The sequence below is a fragment of the Grammomys surdaster genome, unplaced genomic scaffold, assembly GCF_004785775.1.
Source record: "Grammomys surdaster isolate TR1022 unplaced genomic scaffold, NIH_TR_1.0 63, whole genome shotgun sequence".
In the NCBI taxonomy this organism is placed as follows: Eukaryota; Metazoa; Chordata; class Mammalia; order Rodentia; family Muridae; genus Grammomys; species Grammomys surdaster.
In genome coordinates, this window is record NW_021604565.1 from 9,559,324 (window position 1) to 9,576,733 (window position 17,410).

Consider the following 17,410-nt stretch of genomic DNA (forward strand, 5'->3'; position numbering starts at 1 on the left):
CAGCATCTGTAGCTGTTGTTTCACAGTTCTACTACAATTGAGCTGCCCTAGTCTTTCCTCTTCAATGTTAAGAGCAAACCTGCATAACTGAATAAAAAGTAATTGAATACAAAAAAATAAATTGAACAATTTCTTCAAATGTACTTTGAATATTTCATTGTATAGGAAAGTATTCCTATTGTGAAATTTGTCCATATTTTAAAGTATCTACAAGATAGTCTCTAATTTTACAAAACAAAATATTTGATAGAACTAGTATAAAGTATTTGCTTGCTTACATTATAAACTTTGTAGACATTTTAGTTTTTAAATATTATCTATAAAACAAGAACAATCTCCATTTGGCTGGTATCCATTAATACTTTATATTACTTCTAAATATCAAGTAACAATTACTTCAAAAAGCATTTTTAATGTAGCTTGGTTGAATCGAAATACATAAATTTACTGCTCTAATTATTCCTTAACATTTATAATAGATTTAAATTTTTAGGGGTCTTCCCTTTAGACCAAGAAAACCCTGAAATTTTTAGTTGATGTGTTTAATATCTTGCTTTGTGTATAATAGAAACAATTTTGAGCAAGCACAAGCAAATCTAAATTTTCCATTACAAGCAAGTCTCATAAATGTTGTTCTGAGCAGAGAAAAAGAATAGCAGTAGTAATACCTAAATTCTTAAATGCTGAACACTAATGTTTTAAAGATGAAGGAATCTATAACCAGTCAAGTTATCAAACTCTACCTTTAATGCCTACAATGGCTAATGTGCTGCTAATGTATTTCAATTTCTGAATTTATAAATATCTAGTTTCTAGGACAGAATTGTGCCACTTTTCTGGCCTGATGCTGGGCTTTTCTTTTGTCTGTACTCTAAAATTTATGAAATGAAACAGCATTCATTACAAAGGGATAAGAATGAGCAAACGATGGGTTAATATAATTAAGATCTTTACATATATATTGAAAAGTCATAGATCCATTATTTTGTTCAATTAGTATTGGTAGTGGAATGTATAACAAATACATCATATTATTTCTAAAATGTATAGACTTTTGCTGATAATATTTTATCTCTGACCCTCAATCAAATGTCCATCAGTACTTATCTCTTAAGGGCAGAATGGTAACAGACCATCCTATGACTTCGGCTTTCTCATCCATAGGCTAGTGGAACTCCCAAATTGTGCAATTACATGGAGTATCTTGGTGCACCAACATTATGAATAGTTATTAAAGTCTATTGTATAGCCAGTAGGCAATGCAAATATGCACAAAACTATATCACAATAATTAAAGCCAGTGCAGTGAGCTAGCTGTTTTAGTATTCACAGGCAACAGATCAAAGGCAAATTTGAGATTAATAGGTACAAATTCATAAAAAAATATTTTGTTTTTGATATGAAGCATTCCCCCACAGAGCACGTGCTAAAAGCTTCATCTCAAGCTGGTGATGTTTGGGATGTGGTGGAAACTTCAGTCATGGAAGTAGATCTCTAGGGAGTATCTTTGGAAGGTACTTTATTCCTGGTCTATTACTTCTTTTTGTTCTTTTTTCTTGGTTGCTGTGAAATGAAAGGTCCTACTGTACAAAGCCCTGCTCAATATGTTGTCTTAGCATATGCCCTGCAGAGTGGTGCTTAGCAAGAACTAAAAAGCTGAAATCATGCATCAAAACAGCTCTTTGCTCCTGAATAGTTTCTCTGCAGTACCATCACATCGATGAAGATTGACTAACATGCAATTGACCAATCAATTCTAGATTCCTTGTCAAATAGAATTTCTATCCCTAGAGTAGCTCAGAAAAGTAGAACCTGCAGTAAATCTGCACTAATGTGTAGTTACCATAGTCACCAACAACCTATAATACATTAGTTGTTTGAATTCTAAAAAATTTTCATAAGTAGCCTCATTTTGAAGAATTATGATATACAAGAATTCTAATTACCATGGCTTAGTTAAAATGCACTACAACAATGTAATTATAATTCCAGTTACCATGATAATTACAATTCTCTGTGAATACCACCTAAACAAACCTTACTCTCAACCTTTCATCTAGAAACCACTACCTAATAACTAATGTCTTCGTGTTGTGCCACTGATCACAATATGTCTCTCTATGCTGGACCACTGTCATCTTTTCTTTAGTTTAGGCAGATGTCACAATATAGTTGTCTTCTTCCTTGCTTCCCCAAGTGATGAAGTCAGGTAAACATTTACAAAAAAATGAATAATTGAAAGGAGAATTGACCAACAAAGATGAGAGGCATTAAAGAAACAATAAGCTGTAGTGTTGGAAATTGAAATTCAACTTTACATGGGACCATAGTGGAAATAGTTCAGCAGATGATGTTGTTGTTCAAGGCTGTAAGCTTGCACCTAGGAACTTAGAAAGAAATGTTTGTCCATGCAAGTGAGGGAAATATTGTTGATTTTTTAAAAAAAAAAAATGGAAGTGAATTCAGTAATAGAAAAAAGGATAATAAATGAATTTTCACAGCTATTTCAGAATATTGAACATGGTAAAGATAAAACATGGGAAACTGATCCAAGCTTTTGAAGGGATAAAATGGACCATTATTCAGGGAAAATGTAACCTCTCTGTTGGAACATAAACCAGGTGTGGTGTCCTGTGAGAAGAATTCTGAGTGCTTGTAAGAAAACTTTTCTTCAAAAGTTGGAATTATTCTTGGAATGCTTTTTTGTAGTCCACCCAGGGGTAGCAGATAGAAGTCAATTTACTCCTGATTACTTATTGTTGATTTCTGTTAAATATTTAAAGCTTCCCTTATATGCCTCTATGGAAAAACATGTTTCTGTCATGTGTGGCTTGTCCTTGCGATGGTATACAGCTTGAACTCATGAGAACTTTGCTCAGGTGACCTTTCTTGACCCTGAGAGGATACATTGGAGGAGGCTCTAGAAACAGTTGCCTATTGCATGACTTCAGTAGGCCTCATTGATTAGCTCCCTTCCTCCAGGTCCCACCGCCTTGTGAGCAAAGGCACCTTCTAACATTCGAAAGCTTGCAAATTGCTCTGCTGTGTTTTGTTACCTCTCACTGTTTCTGATCCCTTAGAACTCCCTAAATCAGTTCTACAAGTTTCTTTTTTTTCTTGTTTTCTCTGCACATTTTCAATCTATAGTAAAGAGTTCTTAAGATTTTACCAAGTTTAAAAGTCAGTAGAAACTGTAATTATCCTGTTGTTAATTACAATTTATTGGTTTGGTTTCATCTTTTATGGCTATTTGTACAGCCCTACACCAACAACAAAGCAGTAGCTTTATGCCTCCCAAAATGACAGAAAAGAAAAATTTAAGGTTTTACATATTCAGTTTAAGATTCAAATTCATATTTACAGAGTAAGTAGCAAACAGAGTATTTCAGTTTTGCACAGCTAAGTATAGCAAAGGAAATTCTATCTAATGTTTGCAGTTGCTGGAAACTAACAGGTTTTTTCCCTAAATTACAATTTTCCCCCAAACAATTAAACATAAGAGATATTAGTTACAGTAGAAAATGTTTCCAGATTCTTACCAATCTGGTCTGTATGAAGCAGTGTGGACATGGGACCTAAAAGTATAGTTTGCCCAGTTAGTGGATCTTGAGACAAATGTGGGTGCATTGGATGGTGGAGATGATTACCATCATTGGCAGCACCTACAGAAGACACAGAGATGCCTGCATTAGTGACAGTGACAGTGACAGGAACTGTAGACTTACCTTGATGCACATTTCCAGTGACAGTTTAAATATGGTTATTTGCAAAGTACTTTTGGAAAATTCAAAAACAAATGGAGAGAACTACTTTCATGTTAAAGACAACATTGCCTTTCATGGTTCATTGGAAAGATGAATGTTTGTCTCATTATGTTGAGTATTAATAATAGACCTTGTGTGATGTTTCCTGGAACCATTGGGTTTTCTGCCTGTTGTTAAGGCAATTCCAAGAATCATTTACCGCTAGTTTATAGCATTTGGAATCATGCTAATGACATGAGCAACTTATATTTCAGAAAGATATCATTAGGAACACATTGAGGAGCAGAAAACTAAAAATAAATATAGTGATTTTTACAAGGAAACTTAATCTAAATCAGAACATAAAATAACTATTCCTTAACTTATTCCTGACATTTATTGCAACACTGAAGTATTTCTCCCCCTCCCCCTTCCGCTCCCCTCTCCCTCCCCCTCTCCCTCTTCTTCTACTAGTTTATGTCAATTAATTCCTTTAGGAGCAAAATGTTCATTTTAAAGCCATTTGATTCATATATGAGCTATGCAGCAATTTTTCCGTCCTCAGAGTTTTAAAGAAGCTAAAGTTAAAAACCAAAAACAACAAAAACAAACAAACAAAATCACTATACTTCTCATTGCCCTTCAAGCAGGGAATACATTCTATTTACCACCCATGGAAAGATCTGAGAGTTGAAGTCAAAGGGGCTGTACCCACATAGGATACCAAGGGTTAGTACGAAGTGGCATTTGAATCTGTCCAGGACTCTTTGTCTCCCTTAGGCTATGTAGACTTTCTAAATGGAACAAATTAGATTTTGTGTGTTCAGTTAGAAGTCAGAAAAGAGAGAGGAATGGGAACTTCAAAGTTGAAGCAATTCTGGGCCAAGGGGTCTAATTTATGCCTTAAAGGTAAGGGGAAAAGACAAACAAACAAAACCATTCCGGTACACTCACCACCCAGCAGCATTTCCTGAAGGAGGTTGTCAATTTTGACCATGCCGAATAGTTTGACAAACTGAATTTGTTCAATCATCTGCCAGGTGATGCTCTGCAGTGTTGGCAACAGCAACAGCAGCTCTCCAAACCTGCCACGAGAGTCATACTGCCGGTCATTGATATAGTCCTCCAGGCTAATCTGCACCTGGAACCGCATGTTCTTAATCTTCACAGGGTCGCTCAATCCCTTCGCATCTGATGAGGAAAGAAACATAGGTACACATAGGACATCATCAAACTAAAGCATGAGAGTAAACGCTCTAAGATGGAAAGGGGTGGTTTACGTTTCATGATAATAATTTTCAATTTTGATAACAAACCTGGATCAAAAAACACAATGGCCTTCAAACATGCATACTCGTTGTCATCTATCTGGATCTCTTGGAAGGGTCTAACCAGCTCATCAAGAACTCTATTGGCCACACGGCCGACTTCAACTTCACAGCTGTTGCGGTGAATAACGTAGTGGTTTCCTGAGAGGAAAAAGAAGAATTAGCCTCCTCTGCAGGACTGTTTGTGCGACATTGTTTGTCTTTCTATGTAGCAGTGTTCAAAATGGTCTCTTCTGGAAGGGACTGTGCTATGTACAAAAGCTTTCCATAGCGCTAAGTTAGGAAGGCTAGGATGTCAGAAACCTAAGAGAATCAATAACAATAATGTGCCCACGTGCGTTTTAACAGCCTCAGTCACTGGTAATAACAAAAAAAGTACAGACTCAAAACCAGCTAATTATTGACAGGGGAGTATCGACCGGTAATGATTAACCTTCCTCTGTCAGACCTCTATTAGTGCCTCACTCATTAACGAGCTTAACACAAATCCTAAAGAATCTTCCTTGCTAACAGTGGATTAAAACCAGCATGCTTTGGTGCTTTTGGAGTAAGAACCTATCAGATACAGTTTAAATAAGCTTAAGTATGGAAAAAAATTAGCATGTGTATTGTCATGAGCTGCCTCATAGAGCTTTCTTTTGTTTTATTTGCGGGATGGAGCAGGAAAAAAGGGATGTGTGAGTCTGGGCCTGTAATAGACGCAGCATATGCATAGAAGCCAGAAGATAACCTCACCCGCTGCATTGTTTAACACAGGATATCTTTACTGTTTCATGTTGGATGCCAGGCTAGTTGGCCCTTAAACATCCAAGGAGTCTCCCTCTTCAGCCTGCCATCTTCTGATGGAAATACTGGGCCTATAGGTGTAGTTCATAGCATCTGACTTTACATGGGTCTGGAGATTTGAATTTAATTCCTGACAACTGTGTCATAAGAACTTTACCTACTTATCTTCCCAGCCTGTTTTTCCTTGGTGTGCCACCTGGATTTTATCAACTTTACTCATGCTCGAGTCTCCTGAGAAGAAGAGACTTCAATTCAGAAAATACCTTTATAAGATCTAGCTGTAGGCACATCTGTTTTCTTAATTAGTGATTGGTGTGGGCAAGCCTAGCCCATTGTGAGAGGTGCTACCCCTGGGATGATGGTCCTGGGTTCTGTAAGAAAACATGCTGAACAAGCCATGGGAAACAAGCCATAGGCAGCATCCTCCATGGCTTCTGAACTGGCTGTTACTTACAGATTTCTGCCATGCTGGGTTCCTGCACTGACTTCCTTCAGTGATGAACAGTGATATAGAAGAGTAACCAAATTATACCTTTCCTCCTCAAATTGCTCTTGGTCAGTGTTTTATCTCAGAAATAGAAATACTAAGACACTTGGTTTCTTTAAATAGAGGTGGCTTGAACAATTTATTGAACTGAATTCAAGGGAGTTCTAAAACTTGATAGAGCAGGACCACCTAATTCCTCCAGAAATTTCTACTTTAGACATTCCCTAGCTATAATATGGTAAATGTTTACTATAATTTCTAAAATCTAGATTACTATTTCCTGGTGTTATATGAACAATTATGTTTTTAATTACTCCACTGTAGGTGGTCATTACTGTTAGAATCTCGACTATTTCCTAAATCCCTATGTACTGAGTTTGTGAACTGTAAACTACAGCATTAGTAGGAAATGATGAAGTCTTTTAAAACTAGGGCCCAGAAGGAGGGGCTTATGTCATTGAAATGTGGGGTTTTTTATTTTACTTTTATTTTACATATACTGGTATTTTGGCATCCACATCTCTGTACATAATTTGTGTGCCTGGTACCCGCAGAAGCTAGAAAGGGGTGCCAGATCTCCTAGAACTGGAATTACAGATAGTTGTGAGCTACAATGTGGTTACTGGGAGTTAAACCCTGAACCTCTGAAAAAGAGTCAATATTCTTAACCACTGAGCCATCTCTGTAGCCCTGAAGGTATACTAGCCTTAGTATGCTTCTTTTCTTCTTTTTCTTGAAATGACTAGTGTTCTCTTCCAAGTACTCCAACCACACCAAGCATGGTGTTTTGTTCTGTCACAGGCCCAAAGCAACAATGCCAAGTTCCTTTGAGCTGACATCTCTGGGAGCCACAAAAACCTCATCTTTTTAATTTGATTATTTCAGGTATTTAGCCAAAAATCTGGAAAGTTAGCACAAGAATCTACAAGGTGACTATAAGTCAAAGAGTATTCATGAAATGATAACCTTTCTCCCAGTGTGCATATCAGCTTTCCTGGTATGTGAAGGACTAAAATATTGTATATACGTAAAGTATACAACTGTGGTGCTTGTATAAACACATAAATGGAAAAAGGAATGATTATCACAGCCACACAAGCTAACATATCTCTGATGGCATATAGTATACTTCATGTTACACTGTCATGTGAAGCAGTTGACCTAGTTACACTAAAGAAAAAACAACTAAGAATGAGGAATAAGATGCATTGTTTTCCAGGGTATATCGGGAAAAGATTTCTAGAGAGGACAGTATCTGAAGTGTTGAGAAGAAATGCAATGAAAGTACTTAGCTGAAATCAAGGACACATTCTGTGATCCCATTATGATCGAACATTTCTGGTCTAGGCTGCCTGGCTTTGTATCAGGATCAAAACATTCCCTTCTATTTCTTCGCTACAGAATTAGCAGGGAGGTGGGGTTTTATTTCAGTGATTAAATGAGAGAGTGTATGTTATCACAATACACTTAGAGCAGAGCCTTCAACAAATATTAGCTACACTCATAATGAGTGTGTCCTGTTTGTTTACATTTGGGACCAAAAAATCCCTCCAAACCTAATCCTTTGAGTTAGTCGAGACAGGGCCGAGACCATTCTTAGTGAAAAGATTGACTCTTCTCATGTCTGTTTACCCTTATAACTATGTCCGACTTTTGCTGCTGCTTACAACTCTATCTACCAGATTTTCCTGTGTATTGCCACCAGTTTTGATATAATTATTTTGTAGTGTACTACGAACAACGCAAAATAAATGTTTCTTGAAGCGTGTGTAAAATATCTTACTAAAGAGTTTCTGAAAGAGCGTGAAAGTACTTCAGATTGGTCATGTATATGGTTGTTCTTTGATAAGACTTAAACAGAAGTCAACATTAGGATTATGAAATAAAGTCTGTACTACATTTTAAACTTCAAATGTTTTCACCCATATTATCTCACATCACTCTGGACATACAGTCAATCAAAACAAAGAAAAATAGTGCCAGTGAGACTTCTCCATAGGTAAAGATGCTTGCAACCAAGCAGGGGGACCTGATTCCCATTTCCAGGACACATATAGTTGGAGGAGAGGACTGACTCCTGCAATCTGTTCTCTGACTTCCACAGGCAACACACACACACACTGTAACACACACACACACTGTAACACACACACACACATACACACACACACAGTGCACATAACACACTAGAGCTAAATGAGAAAAATTAATAACATACACTTTGGAAAATCATAGCACTATTTTCTAAGAGCTGGATGCTTTGTACATGCTGAATAAATTCTGCATATTAAAAACATATAATATCCACACCTTTTTCTTTAAAAAAAAATCTTACCCAAAAGCAAAATATCTTTATACATCATGGATCTCTTTGTAGCTCCGAGCAGTAGGTGTTCTCCAGCATGAGCTCTCAACAGGGCCACCTTGAGGAAAGTTTGCAAATTTAACAAGTAATTATAAAACATAACAAAAGACAGTTCAAGGTAAGTCTGATTAACTTACAATATTTCTTAAGCTTGACTCCCTTTATGTTTTATGTCTGACATAAAATAGTCATGCAAACATAATGATTAGGCTGTCCAGGTTTCTATCATAGCACAACAGAAGTACTTGCTTTTGGGGCAGCAATAAAAAGCAGATCTTTTGTTTCTGAGGCAAGCAGAATGGAGTGGCTTGAGTTTACCCTTTAGTGTAGTGCCTGCTCTGTGATCCCCTATTTTAACCTTGCATATATAGTAGTAAATTTGGATTTCATCTGCTTTCATATAAAAAGTGAAATACCAAATGTAGACCTGGGAATTAAGTGGTGAAATATATATAAATAAAATTTCCTGCAAATAATAAATTAAATAAACAAAGCAAACCCCAGGCTTCTACAGGAAAAGGAAAACTGATTGGCTCCTACTTGTGTCTTGATTGGGCATCTGACTTGCAGCAGTAAACATTCAACTGAATTTCATCCTTGCACTCAGTTCCATGCTGGGCCTCATCACTTACAACCAGAGAAATCAAGACAAGTGTAGCACATCCAAAATGAGTGCTTCTCCTATGGTTTCTGCTCAGTAGTAAATGCTACCAGCATCCAAAACATTGTTTAGATCCAACAGAAGTCTATGAGAGTGCTCTTTAACTTCTCAGGGATCTGGTAACGGCTATTAAAGTGTAAACCAAATCCACCCACTGCTTTTCTTTTCTGTTGTCTCCATCCTGTCTCTGGTCACCCACTTGCTGTGTTTGCTTCTCAATCACTTCCCCAGTCCTGGAGCATCTTTGATTAAGCCACTAATATGTACATACTACATCTCTGCTAAAAACTTCAGTGCCTTCAAATTGTCCTTAAAATCAAGTCCAGATTCCTCTATTGTGGCCTCATATGTGACATGAGAGGAGTAGACATTACCTCTTTTGCCTCCTTATCTGCTCTGTCCCTGCTTTATCTGTCCACATTCACTGTTCATGGCCTGCCTGACAATCGCTGAACACAGAGTTCATATACTCAAGAATTCTTCTCTTTCAGCTTTCACTCTAGCTTTGGAGGATGTCTTCTCTGATTCCCATTATCAAGTCTTTCCATTCCATCCCCATGCACCCTCCAATGCATCCTGTTCCATTTTATGGAATTTCATCGTGCTTACCCCTACCTAGTCAACTTTACTCATAATTTGTATATTTTCATTTTACTGTTCATTTCTCCTAAGTAGACTACAAAGTTTATGATGCCAGTGAAGCAACCTGCACTTTTATTGCAGGATCCTCTCAGAACCTAACTGAAACCAGTAGTCTGCTAATAAATAGTCATCTCATGAATTTATGGATGGAATAAACAGAGATGGGGTCCAGTTTCAGGAACTCTAAAACAGAGATAACACAACACCACAGAGCTCCTAAAAGAATTAAATGCAGAGGTACTCGCAGCCAAAGATTTGACTGAGCAGTGGGTCCCCAATGGAGAAGTTAGAGAAAGAGCTGAAGGAGCTGAAAGGGTTTGCAACCCCATGGGAAGAACAACAATATCAACCAACCAGACCCCCCAGAGTTCCCAGGGACTAAACCACCAACCAAAGTGTACACATGGAAGGACCCATGGGTCCAGCTGCACATATATCAGAGGATGGCCTTGTCATGCATCAATGGGAGGAGAAGACCTTGGTCCTGTGAAGACTTGATGCCCCAGTGTAGGGGAATGCCAGGCCTGGGAGGTGGGAATGGGTGGGTGGGTGGGAGAACACCCTCATAGAAGCAGGGGGAGGGGAAATGAGCTAAGGGGGTTGGGTGGAACCTAGAAAGGGGATAACATTTGAAATTTAAAAAGAGGAAGTATCCAATAAAAAAAAGAACTAAATGGAATAACATAATTGAGCATACATTTGAGAGTTTATTCCTCAGTGGCTTTACCCATAACCAGCATTCACTAACCATAACTATTAATGCCATGCTGTTAATATTAACGAGAAGTAAACAAAGACTTTTTAACATATTTGTCAAGAGCTGATTTCTCAATATTTCAAGCATTGTCTTTATATATAAGTCAGCAAGTTTTAAAGGCAAATGATAATAAAAATATAAAGCTGATAAATAACACAGCCCTACTTATATTGCTTGGGGTGAGACTGGAGGTTTTAGCAATTTAGCATTATTCACTGTGGCATAATCTTCTGAGCCAAGCTATCTTTATGACATGTCAATAACTGTGACTCACTCCAGGAAGGGAGTTACAAAATACTGTGTGATTTCAGTTTTCATGGAACTTTTTCCTGTCACCAAGTAAAGTAACTTCTTAGAAATATAACTGCTATATTCCTATAATGATTTTTTGTTCCCTTCTGGTGTGTGAATATTTCCCTTTCCCTTAATTTTTACACAGTCATCCTTGTTTTTTGTCTTATTTGGTTTTCTTGGGCCAGTGACAGCACTGCTCTGAGGATGTGTACATACAGTGTGGAATTCTTAAGTGTCGTTAACTCTTTCAATGTGAAAGAAGTGGAAATTTTAATAGTATTTCATCTACAAAAAAAGTATATACATTTTAGGAAAAACTGCTCAATGTGAGTCAAATCCAAATGAATCCAGATACTAATGAAAAAATCCAAGTTTCAAAGTATTATTAAAAATTTCTTAATATCAATATGTCAAGTTTAAAATGTATATATTCGGAAAAGAAGACTGTATATTACTTGTTATTTTTTTCTTGGTAGATTTCAGATATGGTATCTACAAATATATTTGCTACCTCTAGATTTCAGTACAATAAATGCCAGAGTAAAATTGGTAGCATGAAGAAAATAAAACCTTACATGTTAATTATGTAAAGGATTCTCAAAGACACCAACACATCCTCTTTGGTTTCTGTCAAGGAGTTGCCAGGCATTTATGAATAATCTCATTCAGTACATACATTCAGGAAACTCAAGACACCACAGCTCACCATTTGCTTCTTCTAGTTTGCCAAATATTTACTCCTCTAATACCCAGAAAGTGTCATGACAGTGGTTATTTGCTGTTTATCTTTCTTGCTCATTTAAGTATCTAAACTCCAAAACTGCAGAAGAGTGTCTTTATCAACTCTTGGCCAGTCCATAATTTGTCTAGATCCTGACAATAGACAATAGACAAAAGACATTTCTGTCTCTTGACAAAATAAATAGGTAAAAGGATCAGGGAGAACCCTGTGATTAGTTCCCATAATAATTCAACTACTATCTAATATAGTAAATGCATTACAGATGCAAATCAAAGAGCACAAGAATTTAACAAATATCAAAGCCACTCTTCGAGGAAGTAATGATTTCTTCGAAATCATACCTGGTCATCCAAGGGCAGTTCACAGAAGGCAGGGATGTATTTGGCCCATTCCACCAAGACTAAGAGCTGTTGCTTCATGGACTCACAAACGTCACTGATGCTTGCGATTTTCTTAATGTTTATGTCAGTGCCGGCACTGGGGCTTGGAACTGAGATCTAATGTTAACACAATATTATATGAATTTATAATTGAAACCACTGAATAGCCAATAATTCCTCTATTCCCTATAAATATATAATGTAAGTATCATGGAAGGAAGAATTATCATTATCATAGTAATTTCATATATATTAGACATTTTTAATTTGAGAAATAAAATTTTATTGGTTTAAAGCTAAATTGAAAATGTGTATATAAATACACACTCAGAGTGAAGAATTTTATTTTAAATACCAAAACTGTAAATGATATTAAGTTTTGGAGGAAGTTTGTAGTTCAAACTGACTACATAATGAAATGGATAGTAACCACAAGAAATAAACTCTATTGTATTTTTAGTTAAAACTCATATTTTCATTAAGCAGCTCCATCTTTAATTTGTTGATTTTTAGGAAAAAAAAGCTAGTGGATAAATTGATAAAATGTTGAAAACATTTGAAGAAGAAACTAAAAATATTAGAAGGCCATAAAAATAAAATTAAGAAACAAACTCAGCAATGGTGAAATGTGTAACACAATGATAATTATTCTAAAATTGTACATAACTCTTGACTATGAAAATATAAATGGTACTTTACAATGTTTTCTACTTAAAGTTTTATAAAGTCAAGTTTAGCCATAGGTTCTTGTATTTCGTGTGTGTGAGCATATGTGCTTTTGTCATGTGAACCCCAATGTTCTCTCACAGATCCTCTTTAAGCCATGCTCTAAATGTTTTATTGGACCATCAAGTAATCTCCTAGTAATAGTGATGATAATGGGATGTTAACCTCATCACATTACTCCTGTGTTATCAAGAACGAAAGTAGACTCACTGCCTCCAAGAGGACTTGATTAACTGCTTAGCTATTTCATAATTTGCCTTGTCATAGACAAACACCCTGAACATTTCCATTAAAGTCGATGCTAAAATGAACTGTCTTCAGAAGAGTATATGTCAGACTTAATGAGTGTTCTTATGTGTAAAATGCATGATTGATCCTTTTAGCTTCACACCTGATATTCTTACTTTAAAATTTGTAAGTAATAAAATTTACTTTTCTTCCTATTTTGTGAGTCTGCCTCTAATGCTCATCAAAGCATCTGTCCTCTAAGGGATAGTGAATTGACTTCTTGAGCTCAGATGTAAATTTTAAGGAAAGAAACGCTGATGAAAGTTCCCTCAATATTGGAGCAGATGATTTTACAGGTTTAACCAATAAAATGCTGCAATAAAACAGAGCAACATGCTAGGTTATATTTTTACTTGACTTCATAAATAAACTTACAAACAATCTTACACTTGGAATTAATTTCATTTTTCCATTTAAACATAAGGTCTTGTATAAAAAAATAATTCAGAACCAAAATTCAAAAAAGTCAACCGTTCTCCTACTACTTTCAAAGTGATACTTTTGAGCCTGTCTATATTAACTTTAGCGGTGAGCACAATGACAGCACTCTGTATTAATAGACACTGGATTCCATTGCAGAGCCAATGCTGGTTGTGGTATTTACCTGGCGGGACCTCACTTCAGCTTGTGCCAGAGTGTTTATGGAAGGAATGTTGCTGCCCTCATATGTACTTCTTCTCGTACTGATTCTGTCACGTTCATTTTGCACAGCTAAGAGAGAAAACCACAGTTGTTTATTAGATCTCTAACATAGGCTACAGTATAGAGCTGGGGGAAAAAAAGGAAATTTACAGAAGTTCATATATAGTCTTTCAAAATGTAGAAATTAAAACTGTTTTTTTTCTTATTGTTTCCTTCTTGAACCACTTTGAAATCCTTTCAAAGATAGGAATAGCTAAGCTTGTCCCCAGAGCTCATAAAATATGGTGGCTTGGACTTTGTGATGAGACAGATGCTGGTAACTCTTGGGTCATCCAGTTTTGATATGCTGTATTTTTAATAAAATGGTTTTCTATTCTCTCACTATTAATAAAACAGTAAGGTAATGAGACAAAGATTTCTGCCTGTTGGGTTGGCCAAGTCAAAGATACAAACATAGTTGCTCTCAGAAGATGTGAACCATAGATTCTGAAATTCCTATTTTCTTTTAACTACAAAATACTACCAAACTAGAAAGTAAATGTTTCTAGTTAATATGGTTTTAAGTAAACCTGTGACCCTTTATAAAGCAGTATTTACAGGTGTTAGCTTCAGAAATCATTGTATAAAGTGAGATATCTCCCTAGAAGGTGGAAACTTGAATACCTGTTTCACAGAAAGATGAAATCATTCCTCACATTATATAAAATGTCTGCAAGAGAAAGGGAGATTTGCTGCCTTGATTTAGAGAGGAAAGAATAAGAGATACACATGCCCTAAACAATTATTGAAAACCGAAGTTTTAAACAAGAAAAGAGGGGAAGTTTATCCCCAGAAATTTGCATAAATATTCATGTAAAAAATAAATAAATTGAATGTCAAAGTTAAATTTCAAAAATGAGAACACAAAATGATCTTCCACTAACCAAAGACAAGAAGACAAAGCCTATAGCCCCTCACTTATCTAGGTTAATGTTCTAATAGGGTCTGTAGGAAATACTATGATATCAAAAAATTAAAGTTTTTCTCCAGCAAAGAAAACCACCAGTTTCTACATCAATGTCACAGAGACCCAAGTCTACCAACTCTGTTAAGTTAACAGAAATTGTATAGGCATTTGTCTAAAAAAGAGAGAGATCTTTAGGTTGAGTCAAATATTTAACATTTTACTTTAAAAATCACACAAACTAGTAGCTTATTTTGTTATTTCCACTTATGTGGAAATACATAGAAGTGAAAAGATGTTCTTCTGTTTTTATAAATTTGATTCCTATTACCAAACTTTATAAAAATATTGCATGTGTTTATGATATATCATAGGCATTTGCAATTTTTACATAAATCCGTTTTCTTTCCATTTAATTTCTATTGCTATTAAGCTATATTACTTATTGAAAAGTTAGATGTATCAAATTTTAAACTCAAAAGTTACTTTCCAATCTATTTAGTAAAATTAAACCATCATTCTATGAATAGCAGAAGATTTAAGTTTGCTATTTTCAAAGGTATTTCATAGATTGTCAGACTCCAAGGGGAAATGCAGACTTGTTTTTGTTTATAATTTATAAAGATAAAGGTTGGCTTTCAGATAATAAGTAAAAAAGACATTTGATGAATTATGTAATTATTCCTATGAACTACCTAATGGAGCTTTTTGGACTAGCTAATTATTTTTGAAAGGCGAAATTGCCTCTTTATTGTAGTGAACTTTAATTTTGTAATATTCTTTTAAGATTAACAATTCAATAGAAGCTAATGAAATTTCCACATTTTTAAATTAAGAGAAAAATAGCTACTTAATATATTTTATGCTTCTGCAGTGATGTGATTTGATTTAACTTTTTATGAGTTTTTAATATACTTGTTGAAAATAGCTCTTTGCATATGATAGACACACAACAAAATACAGGTGTTAAGTCTTAGAGCTGCTAAACCTGCCAGATGTTTGGGATGTATAGCACAGTGGTCTCTAATCTTGTCAAACTGAGAAGAGATAAAATGAGATGACTTAACAGACAAAAGTAAAACTACTATACACCAAATACTATATCTGCATTACTTCTATTATTGAATAGAATATGAGCTTCTCAGGACGGAGGATTATATTCTCAATCAGGGTCACAATTCAGATCTCAGTATCTGGAACAGTGTTTAGGAAACAGCAATGTCCAATTAGAGGAATACACAAATAGAGAATTTGTAGTTGATGCTCGTGAGATAAGTAAAGAAATCCAGGTGTTCCTAAAAATGAAAACTGTGTATACAGTACATCTATGTCTTTAATCTGTGCATAGACTTTACCTATGGAGAGCAGGGTGTCAACTTTCAGAGCTGGTAAACACTACTTCCTCCACTTACTAACTACACATCCTTTAGTTACCTCCTTGACAGATTTTCCATTAATATATTGAGGGAAATCAGAAATTATTAAGTAGGTTACTGTGATAAATGAGAATTTTTGCATATTGTTATCCCTTTGCATCAATAATAATAATTAGCATCATCATTATTATTGCTATTACCTTCTTTTTTCATTCCTGCTCTAAAACACTTTCTTAATCGACAGTATCTGCATTGATTCCTTTTGTCCTTGTCAACGACACACTGGCGACTGAACCTGTAACAGGAAACAGGTGTTTTCACAGGAAACAACAATTTATCAAAAAAAAAGCAGATAAGAAAACAATCAGACTTTAAGTAATTACAATTAAATCAGGCTCAATATAAAGCATGTATAAAATATTTCTTAAGAAATCAAACATCTCAGGATTGGCACATGCATGAAAATACACAGCTCACTTCTCAGATAGTCTTGGCAAAAAAATTGAAACTGAATGACTCCATAATTTGGGGGCCAGTGTATGCGATTATGAGGCAAAGAAGTCAAACCTAGCTTTAACATCTTCATCATATAAAGTTTTAGTGTTTATTGCTACATATTTTCAGCATGGTGGACAATGGCGCATGATTCATACTTTTACACTTGTGTGGTTTCTCTTTTTAAATGCTTTTATTCTATTACATTTAAATGACTCCATGTTCAATTAAGATTTACTGTAAATATCAAGTTGCATAGTATTGAGAAAACCAATAATAATATAACTTCTTAATGACATACCCTCTTATACCCTTAAAAAATCAGAGTGGATCGCATACATGTGTTGATGAAGATACAATTTTTTTTTTAAAAAAAAAAAAAGGAATTCTTATACCCTGTGAGTTGGAATAGTAAGTGTTGCTACTACTTTGCAAAAATGCTTAGCAGTTTTTCTAAAAGTTAAGCACAGAGCTGCAGATAGGACACAGCAATTCCAAGGTGTGTCTATGCCTGAGAGAAATGAAAACTGTTGGAGTGATGAGAAGATAAAAACCCACACAAAGGAACAATGCTGTTTGTTAATACGTTAGAAAATGAAGCACAGACACACATGCTAATGAACCTTGAAAATACTTCCAAATAAATGTGATACCAAAGGTCACATAGTGCAGTGTCCACAGAGGCAAATCTATAGTAACAGAGAGCAGATTAACAGTTTCTTTACACTGCAATATAGCCAGGGAAACTGCAGAAC

The 17,410-nt window shown here is 35.5% G+C and overlaps 1 protein-coding gene across 2 annotated transcripts in view; it reads right to left on the reverse strand.

The window, feature by feature from the left end:
* Hnf4g (hepatocyte nuclear factor 4 gamma) overlaps positions 1–17,410 on the reverse strand; it is a 66,063-nt gene that overhangs the window by 964 nt on the left and 47,689 nt on the right. For both annotated transcript variants that reach the window (XM_028766110.1, XM_028766101.1), the window contains exons 3-9: positions 16,361–16,455; positions 13,804–13,910; positions 12,147–12,302; positions 8,680–8,767; positions 5,060–5,212; positions 4,698–4,934; positions 3,540–3,662 (exon numbers count right to left, since the gene is read on the reverse strand). In XM_028766110.1, coding sequence (XP_028621943.1) covers positions 3,540–3,662; positions 4,698–4,934; positions 5,060–5,212; positions 8,680–8,767; positions 12,147–12,302; positions 13,804–13,910; positions 16,361–16,455 — 959 coding nt within the window. The remainder of the gene's footprint in view (positions 1–3,539; positions 3,663–4,697; positions 4,935–5,059; positions 5,213–8,679; positions 8,768–12,146; positions 12,303–13,803; positions 13,911–16,360; positions 16,456–17,410) is intronic.